The 20,201-nt window shown below is 35.8% G+C and overlaps 1 protein-coding gene across 7 annotated transcripts in view; it reads right to left on the bottom strand.

Moving 5' to 3' along the window:
• Positions 1-20,201, bottom strand: part of FRYL (FRY like transcription coactivator) — a 164,199-nt gene that overhangs the window by 11,254 nt on the left and 132,744 nt on the right. For all 7 annotated transcript variants that reach the window (XM_082282117.1, XM_082282118.1, XM_082282116.1 and 4 more), the window contains 10 exons: positions 19,203-19,400; positions 17,859-18,020; positions 17,497-17,571; positions 16,184-16,360; positions 13,346-13,549; positions 12,315-12,485; positions 8,602-8,855; positions 6,242-6,449; positions 4,170-4,319; positions 1,736-1,834 (listed from right to left, as the gene is read on the bottom strand). In XM_082282117.1, the coding sequence (XP_082138243.1) occupies positions 1,736-1,834; positions 4,170-4,319; positions 6,242-6,449; positions 8,602-8,855; positions 12,315-12,485; positions 13,346-13,549; positions 16,184-16,360; positions 17,497-17,571; positions 17,859-18,020; positions 19,203-19,400 (1,698 nt within the window). The remainder of the gene's footprint in view (positions 1-1,735; positions 1,835-4,169; positions 4,320-6,241; positions 6,450-8,601; positions 8,856-12,314; positions 12,486-13,345; positions 13,550-16,183; positions 16,361-17,496; positions 17,572-17,858; positions 18,021-19,202; positions 19,401-20,201) is intronic.

The raw sequence follows: 20,201 nt of genomic DNA, 5'->3' as shown, positions 1-20,201 counted from the left end.
TCACAAATCAACAAAACAATACCATTGGTTACTGCTGTGATAAACTAGGTTAAATGGGGAGCTGATGTAAAATTCCTCCATGTTTGGATAGTCATTGTTCTAATTACACACACACACACACACAAGTCCCTTTTTACTCTGTCATAAATCTTCCTGTATGACCAGCGGGCAAATCACCCTCTGTGCCTCAGTGCTGCTCTCTAAAAGGAGGAATGAAATACATTATGCTCTCATAGGAGTGCTGATAGCATTATGCATTGGAGATTGCCAGACATTAAATATTACATTGAGTAAAATAATCTTAAGTCATTAGATGAGCACTTTGTTTCTGATTAAGCCTACATGGCAGAATGCAGCTCGTTATATTAGACCAAATAAATTGTTATTACCACAGAGCAGGGCAAACAAGTGCAGCAACTCTTTAGCAGAAATGTTGGCCTGGATCCTACCAAGAGTTTATCTACATTAACAGTGCTGCGTGGCATACTTTAGCACTGGCTTAGAGGAAACCACGTCTTTTGAGATCCTTTCCACAAAAAAGTGCATGTCTAGTCTATTCAACAGATGAGCTGTCAGCAATCTTTGCAAGGCAAAGGCCATAATTTCCTAATAAACTCAGCATGATTAAGAAACATGGAGCCACTTGTGCTGCAAAATACAGCCCTGCCAAGGCATCATGGCTTGAATTCTGGTTCTCTTTTGCATCACTCACACTTGTCTATACCGCCATTGTCATGGCTTCACAGGCTGCTGAGATCAGTAAAATTCAGCATGTTCAATTTTCTTAGAAATCAGCATCTCTCTAGAACAAAAACCCCATATATTCTCTCTCTCCCTCTCTTTGCAAAACTGATTGTAGATCCATGTCTTCTTTTGGATCTTGAAATACAAATCTTACCTGTTTCAGTTTACTGAAGTTAGTATCTTACTTTCTGAACTTCACACACAGGTTCACAAAACCAAATATACAAACCCTTGCTACAGAAATTTTCAACTTCTAAACTGCATTTCTTCAGAAAAAGGATATAACCACTAACATATACCTTGAAAAGTAAACTGCATTATTCAACAACACATAAATATCAGCCTCAATGAGATCCAGCTGTAAGATGAGCCCTGAATTTGAGTCTGTGTGACACAGCTGTATAACCCCCATTACTGTTGGTGGAGATTCAGTCACCAAAAAGAAGTCTAAAGAATTATTCAGCTAAACAAGCCAGTATCTGTATTAGGATAAATGCACTGCTTTCTTGATTCCTTTTATTGTATTGACCTGATTCTTGAATAAGGGTGTTAATGCACTTAATTCCCATATAGATAGTTATCTGTAAATGTCTTAATCTGAAGGTGAATCTCTAGTCTAATAAAATAAGCAGAACATAAATTTAAAAAATCCATTATTTATTGATCTTAATGTTAGAAATATTTGAGTATTTTTAAAAGAGGACTTTTAAATTAGGAATGTGCTTTTCCCACTGTTAGTGGATTTGTGCAGTGTTATATATTAAAAATCAGTTTCAGAAATATGTGCAACAAAAATGAATTACATGTAAAAAAAACCCCTCAGGTTCAGATAATACACATAGCATAGTAGTAAGAAAAGGAAACAGGATTTTATTTTAGAAGTGTTTTCCCACAGTTTACGTTTAGATACCTGTGATGAGAGATAAGGACCTGAAACATTTTCTTGATGAGCAGGTTCTAATACTTTTGTTTCGAAATACAAGAGACTCACCTGTTCTGCTGCCTCTCTTTTGACATTATAGGTGTCTAGGTGTTCTTGGAGCTCTAGAACACTGAACTTCAATGTTTCTAGCAGGCCACAAGACAGTAGCTGGAAGATAAAAGCAATTAACTCTGTAATCATGTAATATCTGACTATAATCTGTACAGTCTAATATCTAAATTATATAATACAGAATCCCATGTTCACATTTGGAAAAACAAACAAATTAGAATTAGCTGGGCACATGTCACTTGTGACACCTTTGAGTAGGTGAATTAACACATGTAACTGTACCACTTAAATCAGTGAACAACAGTTTTGATTCCAAAATAAGAAGAGTAGTACCTAGTTAACATGTGAAAAAGACATTTCAAAGCAATTTTTAGATCTTTCATAATGAAGAATAGTATTTGATACACACACCACTAGTGTAACTAGAACAGCCTGTAGAAGGAAGGAAAGGTACTGCTGCTGGATTGCTCCCGTAGCAACCTAAGGAGTATCCACTGAGGGTTACTTGCTCTTCTCAATATACAAACTATACCACCAGCAAAGGCTTCTGCAGTCTATAAGAAACAGGACTTTGTCAAAGCAGGAACCACTGGCTATTTGAAGAATCTTCTACTATTAATGACTGCCTCTTTTACCTCTCTTCTGGTTTCACAATCTCTTTTTCCCTCAGGGACTGCTACCTCAGCTTTCTTCCACCATTTCTCCCTGCAGTTTTATTATCACTTAGGTTTTTTCATTAGTCCTTCTCCTGACACTTCCTGTAATAAAAATCTCTAACATGTTTCCTCCCTCACGCTGGTCTGTCCTTGCACACATTAAGAGCTCTGTACTTTATCAATGAGAATTAACCTGACAAGCAGGTTCATTTCACCTAAATTATTTGGAGAGGAAAGATTTATTTATATAGTATTTGTCAATGTAACAACACTAATATGTACACATATACACAAATAAGTATTTGCGTGCTATATTTATGATTCCTTTTTATATTTGTATTTATGTATATTTGCTTTTTTATTTTAAAATACACATGCTGTTCTAGTTAGGTACTAGTTCAACTTTTCTTATGGCTTCTTATCCCAAAGAAATTTATTTCTTTGGTAAATTTCTACTGCTTTTAAAGTGGCATAAGTAAAACCAAAAAACATTACAGGTGATTCCCTTGAAATGCACTACCTGTATCATGCTTTTTTAGTCCTCATATTCTTAAGTGAAAGCTTAAGAAGGAGTTGCTCCTTAGTACCAAGGGAAAAGAAGCAGGTCAGGAGAAGTGTCTCACACTGGGTGTCAAGGCCAAAGATCCATCTACCCCAGCCATGCAGCTGACAATGTCTAATGGCTGTTGTTTAAAAAAGGGCAAACATGTGGTGATCCACCTGCTCCAGAGAGCTTTCTTAGCCTCTGTCAACACATTGTTCTGCATATTCAAAGGACCTGTCCAGGGCTATTTCTTCCATGGATGTCGTTAGTGGCTTTTTGAAAACATGAACAGACACCATAAAAAGTGACAGCATTTCAGAGTTCGATTATGTATCACATGAAGGACCTTGGTTCTGTATGTTTTGTAAGTAACTGCTAGCTAAATTTGATCACCCTCAACATCAATTAAGACAAAAATAAAATAATTTCTATCACTTATCCATGATAAGACATCTATGGACAGATTTATCTTCTAAAGGGCTAAAACTCCTAGCCCATATACGCATATTTTACATGGAAGCCACGGTACATATTTCATCATCCTTGTGATTGTTCTTTAATCTTTTCCAGTGCTACTACCTTTGCTCTGAGAGCAGGGGACCAAAACTGCCCCCAAAATTCAGGATGTAGGTATACTGGGAATACGTACATTAATTCAGGGATGTTTCCTGTTTTGCTGTCTCCTTTCTTAATAATTCTAGCACAGGGTTTTTTTTGACTGCTGCTGAACATTGAGCTGACTTCTTGCATTAATATTTATTGTAACCAGGATTTCAACTTGAATGACAACAAACAATTCAAAGTCTTCTCGTTGTATATCTGTAGCAACAATGTTCTTCTCATGCATCACTGAATATATACATAAAACAATGTAATATAAAAAGGCAAAGTTGCTGCTAGATAAGTAGTCTCCCTTTTTCTTACCTGCACAGAGAACATAGAATAAATATGAACAAGCAGGGAAGGTGAAGAGTAGTAAGGGAATTAAAGTGATATGTACTATCAGTGAGTTTCCTTACTGTTCACTGTTACAGCTGGAGTCTGTTTTTTGAGAAAATGCATTTCTCACTTGTGGTTTCCAGTGTTTATGATACATAGTGGCCACTTAAGATTTTAATTCCCTTCTGATTTCAAAGAGTTTCTTTTTTTTCCACATATTAAAACATCATTTTGTATGTTACATGAAATGTTTAAGCAGACAGATTCCAACGTGCAAGTTTGAGATTCTTACCGTTTCCGCATCCACAAAGACTGTGGGACATTCTGAACACAACATCATCACTTCCAGAGAACTTCTAAATTTTGTTCCAATGCGCTGTAGGCTTTCGCCAAGAAAGCTGACTGAATCATTTGTTATAGATACAAACTTTCTTTGAATGGTCTAGAAATCAAATCAGAAAAACATTTATCTTACAACGTGTTTTACTATTCTTTTGGCTTTTTAGGTAAGAATTTCAGAGCAAATTTCCGTCATGACAAAGTTCCATTGCATTATATCTTTTCATTAAATGACAAACTAGTATGTAATTTTCTCTGAATATTTATGTAAAATTAGCTCTGGAAAATGCAATAAATCAATAAAACCAGCCAGTATCTATAAAGACAATTACTCCTATCACATCTAGGCCTCTATCCTCAGTATAGGTGGATGACTATTTGTCTTTATGAAGTACAGATAGTTCAATTTATTTTCAAGTGTTTGTGTTGCAGAAAATTATAGACTTTTATGAGTCAGTATGTGACCTGAATAGCACAATCTGTGTCCAAAGCTGCCACTGTTTCTACCTTCTTCAAAAATCAGTCCTGAGTTTATCATGTTTGATTATGCAGACTGTCAGCTTAGCCTAACGTAACACTGCACTCTGCTACGGACTGTTTCATTAATCCTGGAAGTTACACGTAGAATAAAACTAAATAAAGATTATACAGAGAGCTGCAAAGTTAAACACAGGAAGAAGCAGCCAGAAGGCAAAACGGAAAAGTCCAGTCAAACAACGCCTCCTGAGTATCATTTGATCATTTTAACCCTCCTCTGTACCCAGTAACAACTCCTCAGGAGCATTTTTTGCCCTTGCTTGAACACTGGATTGCTACTGTGCAGAGTATCCAACTTTACAGCTGTTAAGACAAGTTTTATCTTTCTTCCTAGCTCCCTCTTTAACGAACACAAGAGAATATGAGCTCTCATTTTACCACTTTCAGGAAATGAATGAATAAGTAAAAACCAACTGCAGCTAAGCTTTGGTATAATACAGAAAAACCAAATTCCTGATGTCTAGATGAAGCAAAAAGACAAAAATCTACAATCTGTAACAGGAATTTCATGGCACTGTGGCAAAATACTTAGTTCAATATAAAATGGAGAACGGGTATAGATGTGCAAACAAGTAATTCCATGGGAAAGGTAAGAGTATGAATTCTTCACATCTAAGTTACTTCCCATACACATGGGACAAAATATGTGCTAGTGTGGGTCTTCCACTGAGAAATTTATTATGACATGCCAAACAGCAGACAAAATTAATATTAGATATAGAAGAAAGGGCTGGAGTCATAAGGTCTTGTCCTGAATATTCTTTTAGCTCATTTGGCACATTGCCTGTACATAAAATGGATTAATTATACTTCTTCTACCCCATAGGACTTTGCAAAGAAGCATTACTTTTAAAATGTAAAAAAACTCATCCCCTACACAGAGGGAGGAGAGAGCCAGAAAAATTAAGCCATAGGCATTTTGTGTTGGGTATCAAATCTGTGAGGTAAATATACTTAAAGAGAGGCATTTGAAACATCCAGCTCCAGTGGATCTCATGGTGTTTCAATTACTTTTCTGCAGAAAGAAACCCTTTTCTCACAAGACAGGTGCAAGATAAATTCATTAATGTTTGTCATGCTGTGATCCCATAATAATGACTCCCACAAAAAAAGCAGGAGAAAGACATTAATTCTGTAATCATCACAGAACCTGGGTGATGTTCAGAAAATAAAAGAAGGGACACAACCTGAACTAAGAGCTTGCAAGAAACACTGAACTGGTTTTTTTTGAGTTTTTCTCAATTTTTGTTTGTTTTCTGAGCAGGTTCACTCCTAGGCAATGAATACAGCAGATATCCTATGGAAAAACAGTGTATGACAATGTTACACTTCTTTAGCAATGTGTTTTTCTGGTCTGCTTTTGATTTGCTTTCTAAAGCTTCTTGCTACCATAATCTTGTGGCTTTTGGAGTTTCAAGGGGAAGAATAGCTTTAGAAGTAGGAGGAAGGGATTTCAGATGAGCAATCATACACTGAGAATTCACTGACCTGAAACAATCTTGAGAAGACATGAAATGTATAGACAGCACAAGATCCATCTGTATCTGACAGCATTTGATTGACGTGGCAGCGCCAGGCTTGCTCTTCATCATCGTACGCCACTGGCTGGAAAGCTGCCAATATGGCAGAAAGAAATGGTGAAGGAGGAGGGGAAGTTTGCACTTCTGAGAAACCATCCTGTTCTTCTTCATCTTGGCTGCAAATAGTAAATAACAGAAATTACCTCCTCAGCAAACCTTTTGGGAAAAAACACCTTCATTTTTGTAAGAAGGAAAAAATAAGAATTTTGGATTCAGAATAGCCTTTTGTAAAATAAATAATGGATCAACTAAGGTAACTATGAGCCAAGAGGAGAGTAAACTATCAAAAGCTTTTGCTACTGCAATATATTAAAATTGCTTATACTCTCCAAAATTTACTAACACATGTCAGTTCTACATACAACAACAGACAAAGAGCTATCTGGAGGCTATATATGGGTACATACAGCACTAAATATATGTACACCACTAAGAAACAGGCATTTTTTTCTTGCCCCCAATAACTGAATTAACATCCAGTTCTTCAAATTTTTATTGATCTGGACAGATGGTCCCCCAATATCTGTAAGAAGTTTTAGCCTTCCTTAAGGGAAGCACAAGAGCTCATTTAGCAATGTAATACTGCTTTATAACTGTCTTAAATAACATAAGCAAATGGAGATAGATCGAAACACATTCATTTTTATGGGCAATCAGTTTAACAGGCCTTTGTTCACAGAGCATTCTGCTATCATATTTTCCATTAGGCACCAAACATCCAATAAAAATATCAAACTATAAATTTATCAGTGCTACTACTTCATATCATTAACAAAATGATTAACTTAAAATTTTCTGTATTACAAAGGATGATACATTTTGAAACTTCTTGTATATCTGTATGTAGGCAGCACAAATATGTGTAGGAGGGTCCCAGGTACACAGATAGTTTATTAAAATAATTTTTTAAAACACATAGTTTTTCTCTACGACAACTGCCTCATCCACAGCAGCACTAAGTACATCTTAAACAAGAACAAACATGTCTTAAACAAGAAGTGTGGGTGCTAGTTTTAGATACATTTGTATTTTGCACCAAGTTCAAAAGCTAAGACAAAAAAACCCTTTTGATTATCATCTGTAAGCAAAGCTTCAAAAAAGATTTTCAGATATTTCCTGACTAGTGTACCAACCCTATAATCAATCACCTCTGTCACTTGTTAGACTAGAGCTATGAGGTTTTTCATTTGCTTGCTTAGCGTAAATAAAATAAAACCTTGAGAGATTTTTCAGTTGCAAATGAGGAAATAAACTGCTCTTAACTAGTAGCAGCCTTGAATTCTCACAAGGCATAGTGCAGGAGGTCACTTATGGGATCACAAGAGTCAGTTTCTCTGTCTCTCCCAATAAAACCATCTCAAAACACTTCTTTTATATCTCCTGTTGTGTTCTTTTCTGAAAAAGCCTCCTTAAGAGATCTCTCTGAAAGAACAGATGTCAAGTCTGTGTTCCTATATATACCAAGTCTCTGTATTATTCAATTTAAACTTCTGAACAAATTTTAACTATGAACAAGCCTATGAACAATTTGGATTTTTTTTGTCTGTTGTGGTTAGTTTTATTTGTTTGTTTGGGGTTTCTTGTTCCTTTTCTTTCCTTCTTAGACTGTTACCTCCAGGGGACTTAAGAGTTTCACTTTAAATATGACTCAACCAGCTAGGACTAACTTTAACTTTTCCTCTCAGTAGTTATTTTTGCTCTCCGTATTAAAATGAAAAAAATGTCATTTACTTTAAAATATCTTAAAAACATGTAAGAGACTTATTAACCTTAATAATGAAAATAAACCTTGGGCAAATTCAAAGACAAACTGACCTGACTTCTACAGGAGTTTTGAATAATAAAACAAACAAACAAACAAAAAACCAAACACAAAAACCCCCAACTTTTTTCCCTGCTTTTTTCATGTCTTTGGGTGCTGCTATAATTCAGAGCAGTTCAAGAGCTTTTCTCTGTTATACTATTTGCAGCTGTTTTTTCACATTTCTGTCCTACTGATGTTGAAGTGCTAGATTTCTTTTATTCAAGAATTCTCATATTTTCCTGCACAACTGTTTTCCTTGTACCACAAACAATTGCTGAAAAAAGTATTGAGTTTAGTTGCTATAACAGGCAAAAATGATCAGCCATTACTTCAGATATGCAAACCATCATTTTATATTCTTGTATTATGGGATTAATGGAAATCTCCACACTATGGGAAAGCCTGTTTGATTAATGCACTGACAAAATGCAATTTCTGTTACTTATAACCAGTATTAATCTTACCTAGACAAACCAGAGAAGTCAGCTTCTTCTTCTTCACATCTCTCATCTAGCTCTTTCAAAGCCAGAGTGACATCCTCTTCACAGACAGATTCAGAATAGCTTCCAGGAGCTGCTGCCTCTACCAGTTCTGGGGTCTCTTCCAACTCCAGAGATTCGTGACAGACCAGACAGTCTTGCTGCTCATGTAGTAGGTATGACCCAGTGTCTTCACTAGCAGTGCTAACCTGTTCATCCCTTACTGCTGAAATGCCTTCCTGTGAATCACACATCCTTTTATTAGTATTACTGTCAGGGCCTATGTATTCTTATCAGGTTTTATAATGGTAAAATAACAGTTACAAAAGATTATTTACAAATATTTACTTTAACTATTCAGCTCTTTGGCTCATTCACACAGTTCTACTTGGGCAAAGACAGGCAGCCTATTTGTTATGTTTATAACTTCTGGTAAACATGAATATCCTAGCATGTGACTTATTTAGAGCAAATACAATTTCTCAAAAACATTTAATTAAACCTGTTACAGAATACTGACAGAAAAATATGCAAACAGCCTCAAACTCAGTGAGATCAAACAAACTCAAGACTTCCACATTTTACTTTTCTAGGTAAGGATCAAAATGACTGGCTCATGCTTGCCTTTGGGGTCTACAGCGAGTACCAGAACATTTCTTGTCCTTTCCACTCCCTATTTTAACAGCATAACTACTTACCAACAGTGTAATAGATAACCAGTGGAAAAGGGATATTCCACAATTTTTATTATTTTGCCATTACTGCTAATATGGGCATCTTTAAGGGTTTTATCCTGAATCTCTAAATGTAGGCTTTCGTTAACTAGCAATTACAGAGGGCGGATAATTAAATGGAGGTAGGTAGTATTAGAATGACCCTTTCTCCCTTCCTTCATTAGCATTATTATATTCATTAACATCACTATATTGAACAGACGAATTAAGATTAACTTAATTTATGATGAATTAACTTGAAACCTTTTTATTGGATTTCCTTGTGGAGTAAAAATAACATTTGCTATTTCCTAAAGGCACAAATTATCACATATTTTCATTCTTAGTACCCTAGCCTTCCTCTACTGGCATATTCAAAACTGGTCAAGGAACCTTTGGACATCCTCTAACCATACACATCATTTCATGGCTTTCATCAGTTGAGATAGATCCTCTGACAGATTAAATAACTGTACACATATTAGAAAAGACAATTCAGCTTTAAACAGAACCATGTAATTTTCTTTCACAGTGATCTTTACCAAATCTCACTTTGACCATGGTACTCCTCAGTGTGACACTGCTGCCATTTGACACAGCTAGTGACTTCACTTCTAATGCCTCTTTTGTTAAAGTAATATCTGGAAATTTTTTTCATAGAAGAGTCGTTTTGTCCTACAAGCAGCTGAGGCACATGGGAATGCAGTACATTTTTACCTCAACAAAATAATTTGGATTGAACCAATGGTCCATTTCTGTTACAGATGTTAACATAGGATACAGAGTTGCACTGATCATGACTGGTAAATGTACATATGAGAGATATGCTTTTTGAAAATATGCTTATTATTAGTTAATAAATTTACTGCCCAATTTAAGTCTTCATAGTGCCACGACTCCTGATTTTATTTTCTGTGTATCATTGGACATGACTACCAGTATGAATATTCCTTAAGTATCTTAAAAAGGTGACTTATATAGTTACATAGTTACCAATGCCACAGAACCTTGGGAAAATTACTTCTAGTAAACCACTCCCTCAAAAATCTACAGTGAGAGTGAGTAAAATAGAGAATCATTTTAGTCAGAAACTTTCATATACATAAGCTTGTAAAATTTATTGAACAAAATTATTCTTCTCAGATAGACTGTAAATTCTTAACTGGAATGTGAAATGTCTTTTTGCATTTTCTAGGAATCAGCCAAATACATTTAAGTAAACTATTAATTTAAATATAGCATCCTATGGGACAAACAAGGAACTCAACTACTCAACTCATCTAACCAGCATGCTCTTGCTTATGAATAATGGCTTCAACTTTTCCCATATTGTCTTAGATAAATTTTGATAAATATTTGTATTAAAAACATTTTGATAACTGACAGTTGGCATACAAAGAAATGCTTTTGCTGGAAGAGTTTTATATATAAAGTACAGGAGCACAGAAAAAAACAACTGCCCTATGCTACAAGTTGTGCAGTCTCAGAAAGAACTATGAAAACGTAAAAATTAGTTACAGCTGAGGATTTACCACAAGTAAACCATGGAGAAGACCAAAGTTTTATTGTGGTGAATTTCATTCTGTAAAATTCCAGCTTCTATATCATTTCTTGCTTCTGAAATCTTAACATAAAACATCTATCCTGTGTGGAAAAAGTTCATCCAGTTTGTGTTCTTCCTCAAACAAAATTCTATTGGATCAAAATGCGCGTTGTAGATGAGCATATGAAGTAACAACAATTTGTTTGACAACCTAAGCACAGGTATTCTGCAACAGCTGAGACAATTTATCAACAGCAGTGCAATGAAACACTTTTTTTAAAAAGCACATAGATAGTCATAATGGTAAAATATGAAAAAATGTGAGGAAAAGCACTTTATGAACATCACAATATTGCATCTCTAAAAGGTGTGGATTTTATCACAGGAAATCAGCCACTCTCCCTTTATTGTATTCTTTTGTTCTTACAGTTTTCTTCATTAAATACTAGCTACATCTGTGGTCTGCCTGTTAGTAGAGTGGTTTTTCTAGGAGGAAACAGGTGAACTAGAGCCTTTAGAAACTTAAACTAGCCCAGTCACTTGAACTAGTCAGCAGACTGTTTAAACCAGGCTGGCTGAAGACTCATTCTTAAGTGTAGAGTGCACTCACTGGTTAGTCAAATACACGTAGGGATGGCTTAATTTTCTGGAATAATCAATAAAACTGCATTTATATATAGTTAAAATGGGATTAGCTAACATTATCAAAAAAAAAAAAAAAAAAAGATTGCCAGTAGCATAAATAATTTTAACTCAAGGGATACAAAGTCCACCTAAACCAAGCCACTTCAAGAAAAATTGTAGCAGATGAGAGTTTGTTTTAAATTAGGGGTGTCTTTTAAAATTTCAGATTATTCAGAAGTTTTAAAACACAATAAACTGAAGTACTCACAGATTTGCAGGCGGCCATTAGCTTGAAATCTGTCTCAGTCCACATGGGCCTTTCCAAAAAAGTATACCACTAGCAAGCATCTGTAGTCCTTTCTAAAGGATTATTTAATGGGACCAACTGCCAACACAGCTGGCCTGAGGTTTTATTCCCATATAGCACCAATCACAACCCAAAGAAAGCAAAAAACAAAAAGGGGGAGGGCAGGGGGAGTGAAATAAAAAAGTATTTGAAAGAAAATGTCGCTCAAGAAGGATTTCAACCATATCAAGGTAAAAGCATTTTGAATTAGCCTGTTTCATTCTGCACCATGAAATTATCACAATCAGCCCTTCAAGAATATTTTTAACCTGTGGTAAGTTCCCTCAGTTCATCCAAGTAGCCTCCACCCTGAGGGAGCATTTTCTAAGAACATGCCAACAGGTTAGAAATATTAAAGCAAATCAACTAATCAGTGTAACAGATGAAAATTCAGTTGAAAAGAAAGCCAAAGTTGCTACTAAAACTAGAAGGAGCCCAAATCAGCCATGCACCAGCCCACATTTCTCCCCACCTCAGGCAGCTGGTTGCTAGAGTTATCTAGAGAAGAAGCCTCCAAACTTGGGGTCTCAGTTCTGATTTGAAGCACCTCTTCTGTTCCCACACTGCTAGTGGAATCTTGAGACTGAAGTGATAAACCAGCATGATCTGACACTGTTTCATCTATGGCAGAATCACTGATTAACTAAGACAGAAAAGAAAGAAACAAAATTCTTCACGGGAAACACAAACTGCAGGTAAAAAATACATTAGTTTTGAACCAGGCTGTTTCAGTATTGTTAGCTATTTGAACTTATTTACATATTATGAATTTCATGGCTTAACAGTAGAACTATTACAAGCATCACATGCATTTCTGAAACATTTCACTTTGAAAAGAAGGGTTTCCTGTAAGGAAAATTATTTTCCTTTCTTGTTTTAAAAGTTTTTTTGCTAGACTGAAACAATTGAAAAGTAGAGCTCTTTGTTGGGAGCAACATTAATACAAGCTTTGCCTAAAGTCTGAAAAGCAACATACTCATCAAGCTGCTCCCTATGAAGTCAACTTTTTCTTAATTTCATTTATATAATGCAGAGAGACTTCTGAGTGGCCAGCATTCTTGATTTTCCTAAGTGATATGTACACAGACTTCAAAATCCATAATTAAATTAGCGATTTCTGTGCTTAAACATGTGACCATGTGACCACTTAATAATCTTGATCTTATTTAGCATTTGGAGGGGGGGGGGTGGGGTTTGATCTAGAAATCCACAAAGAAACACACTTTATATAAAACACATGAAATTTTGTGCTTACATTTAAACAAATATAGTAAAGACATTAAAAAAATTAATATTGTACTAAGATTATAAATCTGTTGTGTACCACCAATGTGGCAAAGCAAATTTTTTCCTTCATTGAGGCTGTTATGAAAAAGAAGCTTAGCCACATTAATTTAGTTCTTTACTATGTCACTTAGGCTGAAAGTGTGAGCCACACTTATCCATTAAATGTGCTAGGGAAAGCTTAAGTTCTCGGATTTCTTTCACAGAATAATAACTTACCATCTGTGAACGAGACAGTATCTGACTTGCAGTCAGTGCTGCTTCTTCTTCTGAAGACTCATCAGTATCCTCCTGGTTGGTCAAGTTCAAGCTGGGTGTGCTACCAGAGTACTGACACTCCTGAAGGGACGGTGTGTCTCCTTTGTCAATACTGTCAAGAGAGCGCCTGCGAACGCCCCAGTTGAAGTTGTCCATGCTTTCACCCTGTAACAAAAAAATTTGCACACATATGGTATGTACAAATTTCAACATAATTAAATTAATACACAAATGCGACAGAGAAAACACGAGTACTGAACGTGTCATGAACAGAGTTTCAATCAGCCCTTTAGTTTTATTAAAAATTCAAGTACCTTGTTAAATGCTTGTAAATAAAATAAATGGCAAATGAAGTAGAAGTCTTTTGAATATCTTCTTGGAAAGTAACTCAATACGTAATCTATAACTATATCAGTATTGATTTTATAATCTGACTAGAAAGTACAAACACATCACAGACAACAACAGATGAACAAGCCAGGGCACCAGGCTGCAACTTACCTGCAGCTCCTGGTTAGCAAAAAGGAAAACACATATAATTAGAAAGAACGAGGACAAACACTTAAAGATACTCTAGAACCAGGGAAAAATATTTTATTACATAGGATTTGCCAACAGTAAAAGACTGATTCAAGCTCTGAAAAAAAGCTTTAGTCAAAAAGCTAGTATTTAAAAGAATGTCTTTCTAATGAGATAAAAAAAACCCAAACTGACAACAAAACACTAAAATCAGCATGCTCATGATACATTTTGTCTAGCATAACACATAAAGCAACTGTTTCAACAAACATTGATGAAATTCTTTAACTAACACACATGAATCTATACTGACCACATCCAACTGACAAAACACTATCAACAATAATTATATACAGGGTGTAGAAAAGATGATGTTGTCATTGTTTTACGAGGTACTTCGTGTCAGTTTTATGAAGTGCACCCTGAATACCAATAGCTGGATCCATTCTTTTTGTGCATTTTCAAGCTGAGCTATTTGGGTTTCAAATATCCATCATACTAAGTGACATCAGATCTTAAAAACACTGTTATTTTAATTCACAAGTACAATAATGATTGATTTTCTCAAGCACTTCATCAGCCTTCAACAATTCAGCTAAGTAATATCGAAAACCTGGTGAAGTTCACTTCACCACATCTACAGTTAATAAAACACCACATCTAGCCCCAAACATGGCTCCAAAACTGCCTTAAGAGAGTATTTCTTGTTGTGGCTTAAGAAATCACCATGATGCATTAAATATGCAACACAAACTAAACATTTTTTAATCTCTCTTAGTGATTTCTTTTGCTTAAAAGAAGATGAAAAGTTATGGCAAAGCAAAAGAATTTCAAGCACAACAAAGTACCACTACTGTGGGCTGAAACACTTAAATTTAACCTGAATATTACTCAGAATTTAATGTAAAAGCCCCACTTCATACTGTTGACATTTAATTATTAGCAATAAAGAACATTCTATATTTCTGGTGAAAAAATGAGCCAGAGCTTTCATACATATATATATATATATATATATATATGTAACACCCTGAATTCTTACTACCTGTGCTCTTAATTTTTTTTCTCTAGTACAGAACTACATGTTGCATCCAGGCAAGCAATAAAAAAGAAACTGCATTTTCTTATTTATTATCTACTATTAAAGTAACACAGACAATGAAGTTAAAGGTTAACTCTGTCTGGCAAAGTTTTCAACTTTTGTCATCCTATCTGCAAAGTCCTGTCTAGTGTTAATGTTTTAATACTACTAAGCCTGAATTCTGAACTGCTTGATTACTTGCATACAATACAGGAAATGGTGTCTCTATAGTGTGTGGTTACATCTATGCAATAGACCATAATGAGCCTGTACTTCTCCTAGAAGGTGCAAATACTGGCTGAAGTGAAGCAATACACAGGAAGCAGGAGGAAGGGAGGTAAAACTAAAGAATTATGGGGAAACCCTGTAAAAAGGTCTAGATAAATCAAGAGGAGAACAATCAGTGTTTAGGTAGGCAGATATTCTTAGCAGCTTGTGGACTCATGACCAGCAAGGATCTCCATTGCTAATTCCGTATTTTGTATAGACTGTAACAAAACCACTGCAAGAAACTACAAAAACATTTGACTTTTTCCTCCCCAGTCCTTTTACAGTCATACTTTTAAGCTTCAGCAAATTTTGAAGCCTTTTATTTATCCAAAACAAGTAAAAGTTGTTAACAGAATCTTTACTATTTCTCAATACTTAATTTTGTTTACCTCCTCTCTCTTTTTGACAGAAAGAGAAATGGAGGAAATGTAAGAACTGCAACAGACCAGACATAATGTACAAGCCAATGCAAGCAATTATAGAGAGCAAGTATATGAGATAGTGTATCATATGGTGTGTTACTTTGAAAGCCTTTCATGAAGTTTTCAAAATCCAGAAACGTATCAGAAACAATGATTATGCCATTTTCTTAACACACTGTTCCATAATTAAGTTTTCTCCTGCATGGTACCCAGGTGTTCATGCTGACATTGGCTTACATTGTCATATCACTTCACTTTCAGATAAAGTCACTTAAATCCCCCCCCAAAAATCTCAACTCTTCTCTCCAAAACCAGCTAACAATTTGCAATAACTTAACCCTGCAAAGTTTTTGGCCCAGATTTCTTAATCTAAGCTCCATCACATCATAAATTCTTTTGAATTGGATTAGTTAGCAGAGCTGCCAATTCCTTAGGATTGCACCAACACAACCTTATTTTTAAAATGTTCTCAAATGGAAATACACAGAAGAAACCCCAAGGTCTCACCTCTGCATCTTCCAATTCAACATCTAAAAAGTCAAAGTCTTTAAAAACTCCAAACTGTTGTTCACTGGTATTGTCTTCTACAGCCACTTCCTCCTCTTGAATCACTTCTTCTGTTGCTGAAATTAGACTAGTTTGTTGATCTCCAACTTCCAAGTCTTCATTAGAAGAAAACACAACCTGCAAATATAGGTAAAAATAGAAGTAAAAACCTCCAATTTCTGTAACTCCAAAAGTCAGCTATCCAGCTTCCTGCCATTTAATGGAATTAGTGGCATTCAATGTGAATACCCCTATACTGATAATACTTTGCTTCAAGACTAGTTGGATTTTAAACTACACCTTTAAATTAGTGGTATCATTCTCTCCTTAATGTAACTAAGAGTTACAAAGGTATAAGTTGAGAGAAAAATATATCATCCAAACTTCATTTTCATAACCACAACATCAGTCAAATTTAAGAATCAAAAAATCCATCATAATAACCATCCACATGACACAGACCATATTGTTTTCACCTATGAATTTTTGTGGAAGGACTGTACACCTTTAAAAGGGATCCAGTACTGGCCTACTGGGATGATAACCTTCACAAATGACAATATTCTGTTTATTTCTGTGCAATGCTTTTAAATCTCTTCAATTTCAGCTTTCAGGCATCTCCTTTTATTTATTTTAACTTCCTCCACTAGATTAAAAGGATCCTTCTCCCACCAATATTTTTCCCTACCTAAGAACTTCTACGCAACAACAACAAAAATGTTCTAGATGATAACCAAGGTAGGCTACTCACTTTATTTTAAAAGCTGTCAAAATCATCACCACCATCAAGCGTAGTATGCCAGCAGGGTTCTTTACACAGAAGTAAAACCATCAACCTATTTTTACTCAACAGTTACGACTTTCGTTCCTATAAATAACCATGTTAGTTTCAAGGTATATGATCCACTGGTTATTTTCAATGGATTCTAGGATATTTTCAATACAGCATCAACACTCTTGCAGTCCTCAGCTACGGCTACCCCTTCTCTCAAAAGCATCTATTATGGACTAGATAGAGATTTAGTCAGAACAGGGGAGACCTAGTTCAATTCTCTTTTCTAGCTGAGACAACCATGCCCGCTGGAGTCCTTGAGGAATAACAGTAATCCACTACTTCTGATTCCTCTTTTTAATCCTTCGACTGCATTTGTGAACTGCTGAACCAAAACTAGCTTGTCCAAATCCACTGCTCATAACTCCACCAACACCTAAAAATGCAATGGCATTCTGCTAGTTGAGTTCAGAAACCAAAACAAACCACCATCACCACTTACCGAAGGATTCTTGGGAAGACCAGAATCCGGACCACACAGAGAAAGCACATTCATTAGCTTCTCCCTCGTCCTTCTCTGAAAAATGTACCAAAGAAAATCACATAGCATGGCAGCTGCTGAAGGTCAGGTAAAAATACAAATTTTTAACTAGTCATATTGCATATTGACATCCTCTAAAAAGATTAAATTTTTTTACTTTTCACCAGTATCAGCTTTTAGTTATATTACAGCTTTAGCTATATTAATTTACTGTTTCGCTAAGACATAATACAGACTTCAAATTACACTTCAATACATTTTTTTTTCTACATTCAGAAACACTGTCTCTAATACATGTATAAAGTATTTGAGGCACAATGTACCTGAGATGGCTGTGGTCTCTTCCAGCTGACAGGAACCAGTGCATTTGAATTGGAGCCTGATGAAGTTGAAGAAGTGCTCCGGGTCACAGCAATGACTTTTGGCTTCCCATTTCTACCAGCTGCACTGTGTTGATCACCATACTTATTCCCAATAATTGGTGTCTAGCAAAGACAACAAACACTTTCTTAAAATTCAAATCTATAATAGTAAAGACTACATATTTGACTTCAGAATTCATCATATGAAACGTAGGAAGGCTTGTCTGTAAGCATTCTGTAAAGCCCATGTCTAATCCACTGAGCCTTGGTACACTGGGAAATACAAAGCTGAGTACTTGTACCCTATGCAGCAAGCTGCCATTCTACCCACTTGTGTGGTTTTGAATTAGGCACATTTTATGCTGACAGTTCAATTATATTTTTAAACACATTTTAAAACCAACTGTTTTAAAAGCTGCAAAGCTTCTCTGTAGAATCATTCCCTGACATGAATAAACTGTTTTCACAGACCAGCAACTTCATAAACACACAAACGCTTCTGAAAAAACAATGATCAAATGCAACCCTTTTGACAGCAAATGCTAATCCAATGAACTCCATGGGAATTCATCTTGCCTCTCAATTATCCACATGCCCTGAAACTTCAGTAGTGAATGTACTTACCAATTTAAGTAATGTTCCTAAGGCATCTATACCTCCAATCATTATCTAGGGTTAGCTTCAACCAGGAGCTCTTACTTCTGATCACTTCTAAGGTTTCTACAATTTTCACATCTCTACATTACACAGCAGTCACTTGCCTATGCTCCCCTTTCCAGATGTAGAATGAGTATCATTGGCGGTATGGGCGGTATTTTTAACTACAGGAGGTTTTTCTCCAGTTGTATCCCTCTTACCTTGAATTTCCTGTATTTTGTATCCTATCCCCTCCTCTAAATTTCCTCCCCCTTCCAAAGTCATGCTAAAACTGCAGAACAGGGTTTTAATCCTCTCAGCCCTTGAATACACAACCTTTCATTTGTTGAAAGCCTGGTATGTTCAGCTGCAAGCAGCAGCCAGCTGCATTGTCTGCTCTCCGACACAGCTGAGATACCCTTGAGAATAATCTTACTGACTCTCAGTAATTAACTCACCAGACATTCAAAAGGGGGAAAAGGAAAATACACAACATAAAAGAATTCGAAGTTTATCTTCCAGTATGACTCTTATTTATGAGTACGTAAAACTTCAATCTCTGCCATTCTTAACAATTGTACTTATTTACAAACATATAAATGTAGAAAATAACATCTGAGTTTGCAACAGCAAGTCATTAGTGCATTGTCATTTAAATATAATAATTACCTCTGATATATCAAAATGAAAATCTAAGGTCTTCCCAGGTAGCTCCTTGGAGACATTATTAAAAATTTTCGTGAAAGAGATTTCAGGAGAACCTATGTCACCTCCATAAGACTTTGGAATATCATTAGGCACAACAAGGCTTGCTGACCGAGACACCACCAGTTTCAAAATATTAAGGGCTTCCTTCCAATATGGACTCTAAAGAGAACATACAAAAATCACACAACAATCCCTTCAACCAAGACAGCAATTTTTATGCATTTTGCAAGAATCCCCAAACCAAAACCTCTGATCTTTTACACATGGCTGAAGGGGCTAGCACAGGTAGGAAGCTTTGGACCTCGAAGTGCCAGGAAAGCAGTGGCAAGATATCAGGCCATGCCATGGTGGGTGGCCAGGTCCATCCACGCAGGCTCAAAGGCTCCAGGTCACTGGGCCAGCCACACCAGACTCTGGTCTATGTCCCTCCTTCCCAGTAGTTACACTGTTTTTTACCATTGTCTGAAGCATCTGCCCTTTGTGACCCAGAAGACTGAAACTGAGAGTATTTAACTATCGCTTAACTACAGTAACTGATAGTATTCAAACTAACTATTCCACCTCTTGGCATCTTTAATTGTTTTACAGTTATGGGCAGAGTAAATGGAATTTGAAACAAGCAAAACTATTTTGTGCTTAAAAAGCATGAGGAAATACAAAAGATTTTAACAAAGAAGTGAAAACATTTACAAAGTTTTTAGTATCAAACCAATGGAGTGCTTAAAAAAAGCTATGGAAAAAGTGTGAGAATATAAGAGGCAGAGCCTGAGTTAAGTGCACATTCCTTAAAAAGATGATTAAGGCAACGTAAATAATTCAGTGGTTTCAATTACACATACTATGGAGAGAATCAGAAGAAGAGACATAAAATAAAAGCAGCTTTATGCAAAGATTTACTCCTAGAAATGCAAGGATTCTGCCTGAAACTTAAATCTTCCAATTTTTGAAATCAACATGATG

The sequence above is a fragment of the Coloeus monedula genome, assembly GCF_965178545.1.
Source record: "Coloeus monedula genome assembly, chromosome: 5".
In the NCBI taxonomy this organism is placed as follows: Eukaryota; Metazoa; Chordata; class Aves; order Passeriformes; family Corvidae; genus Coloeus; species Coloeus monedula.
The sequence above is the reverse complement of the archived record's forward strand: the minus strand, read 5'-3'. Positions and strand labels throughout refer to the sequence as shown.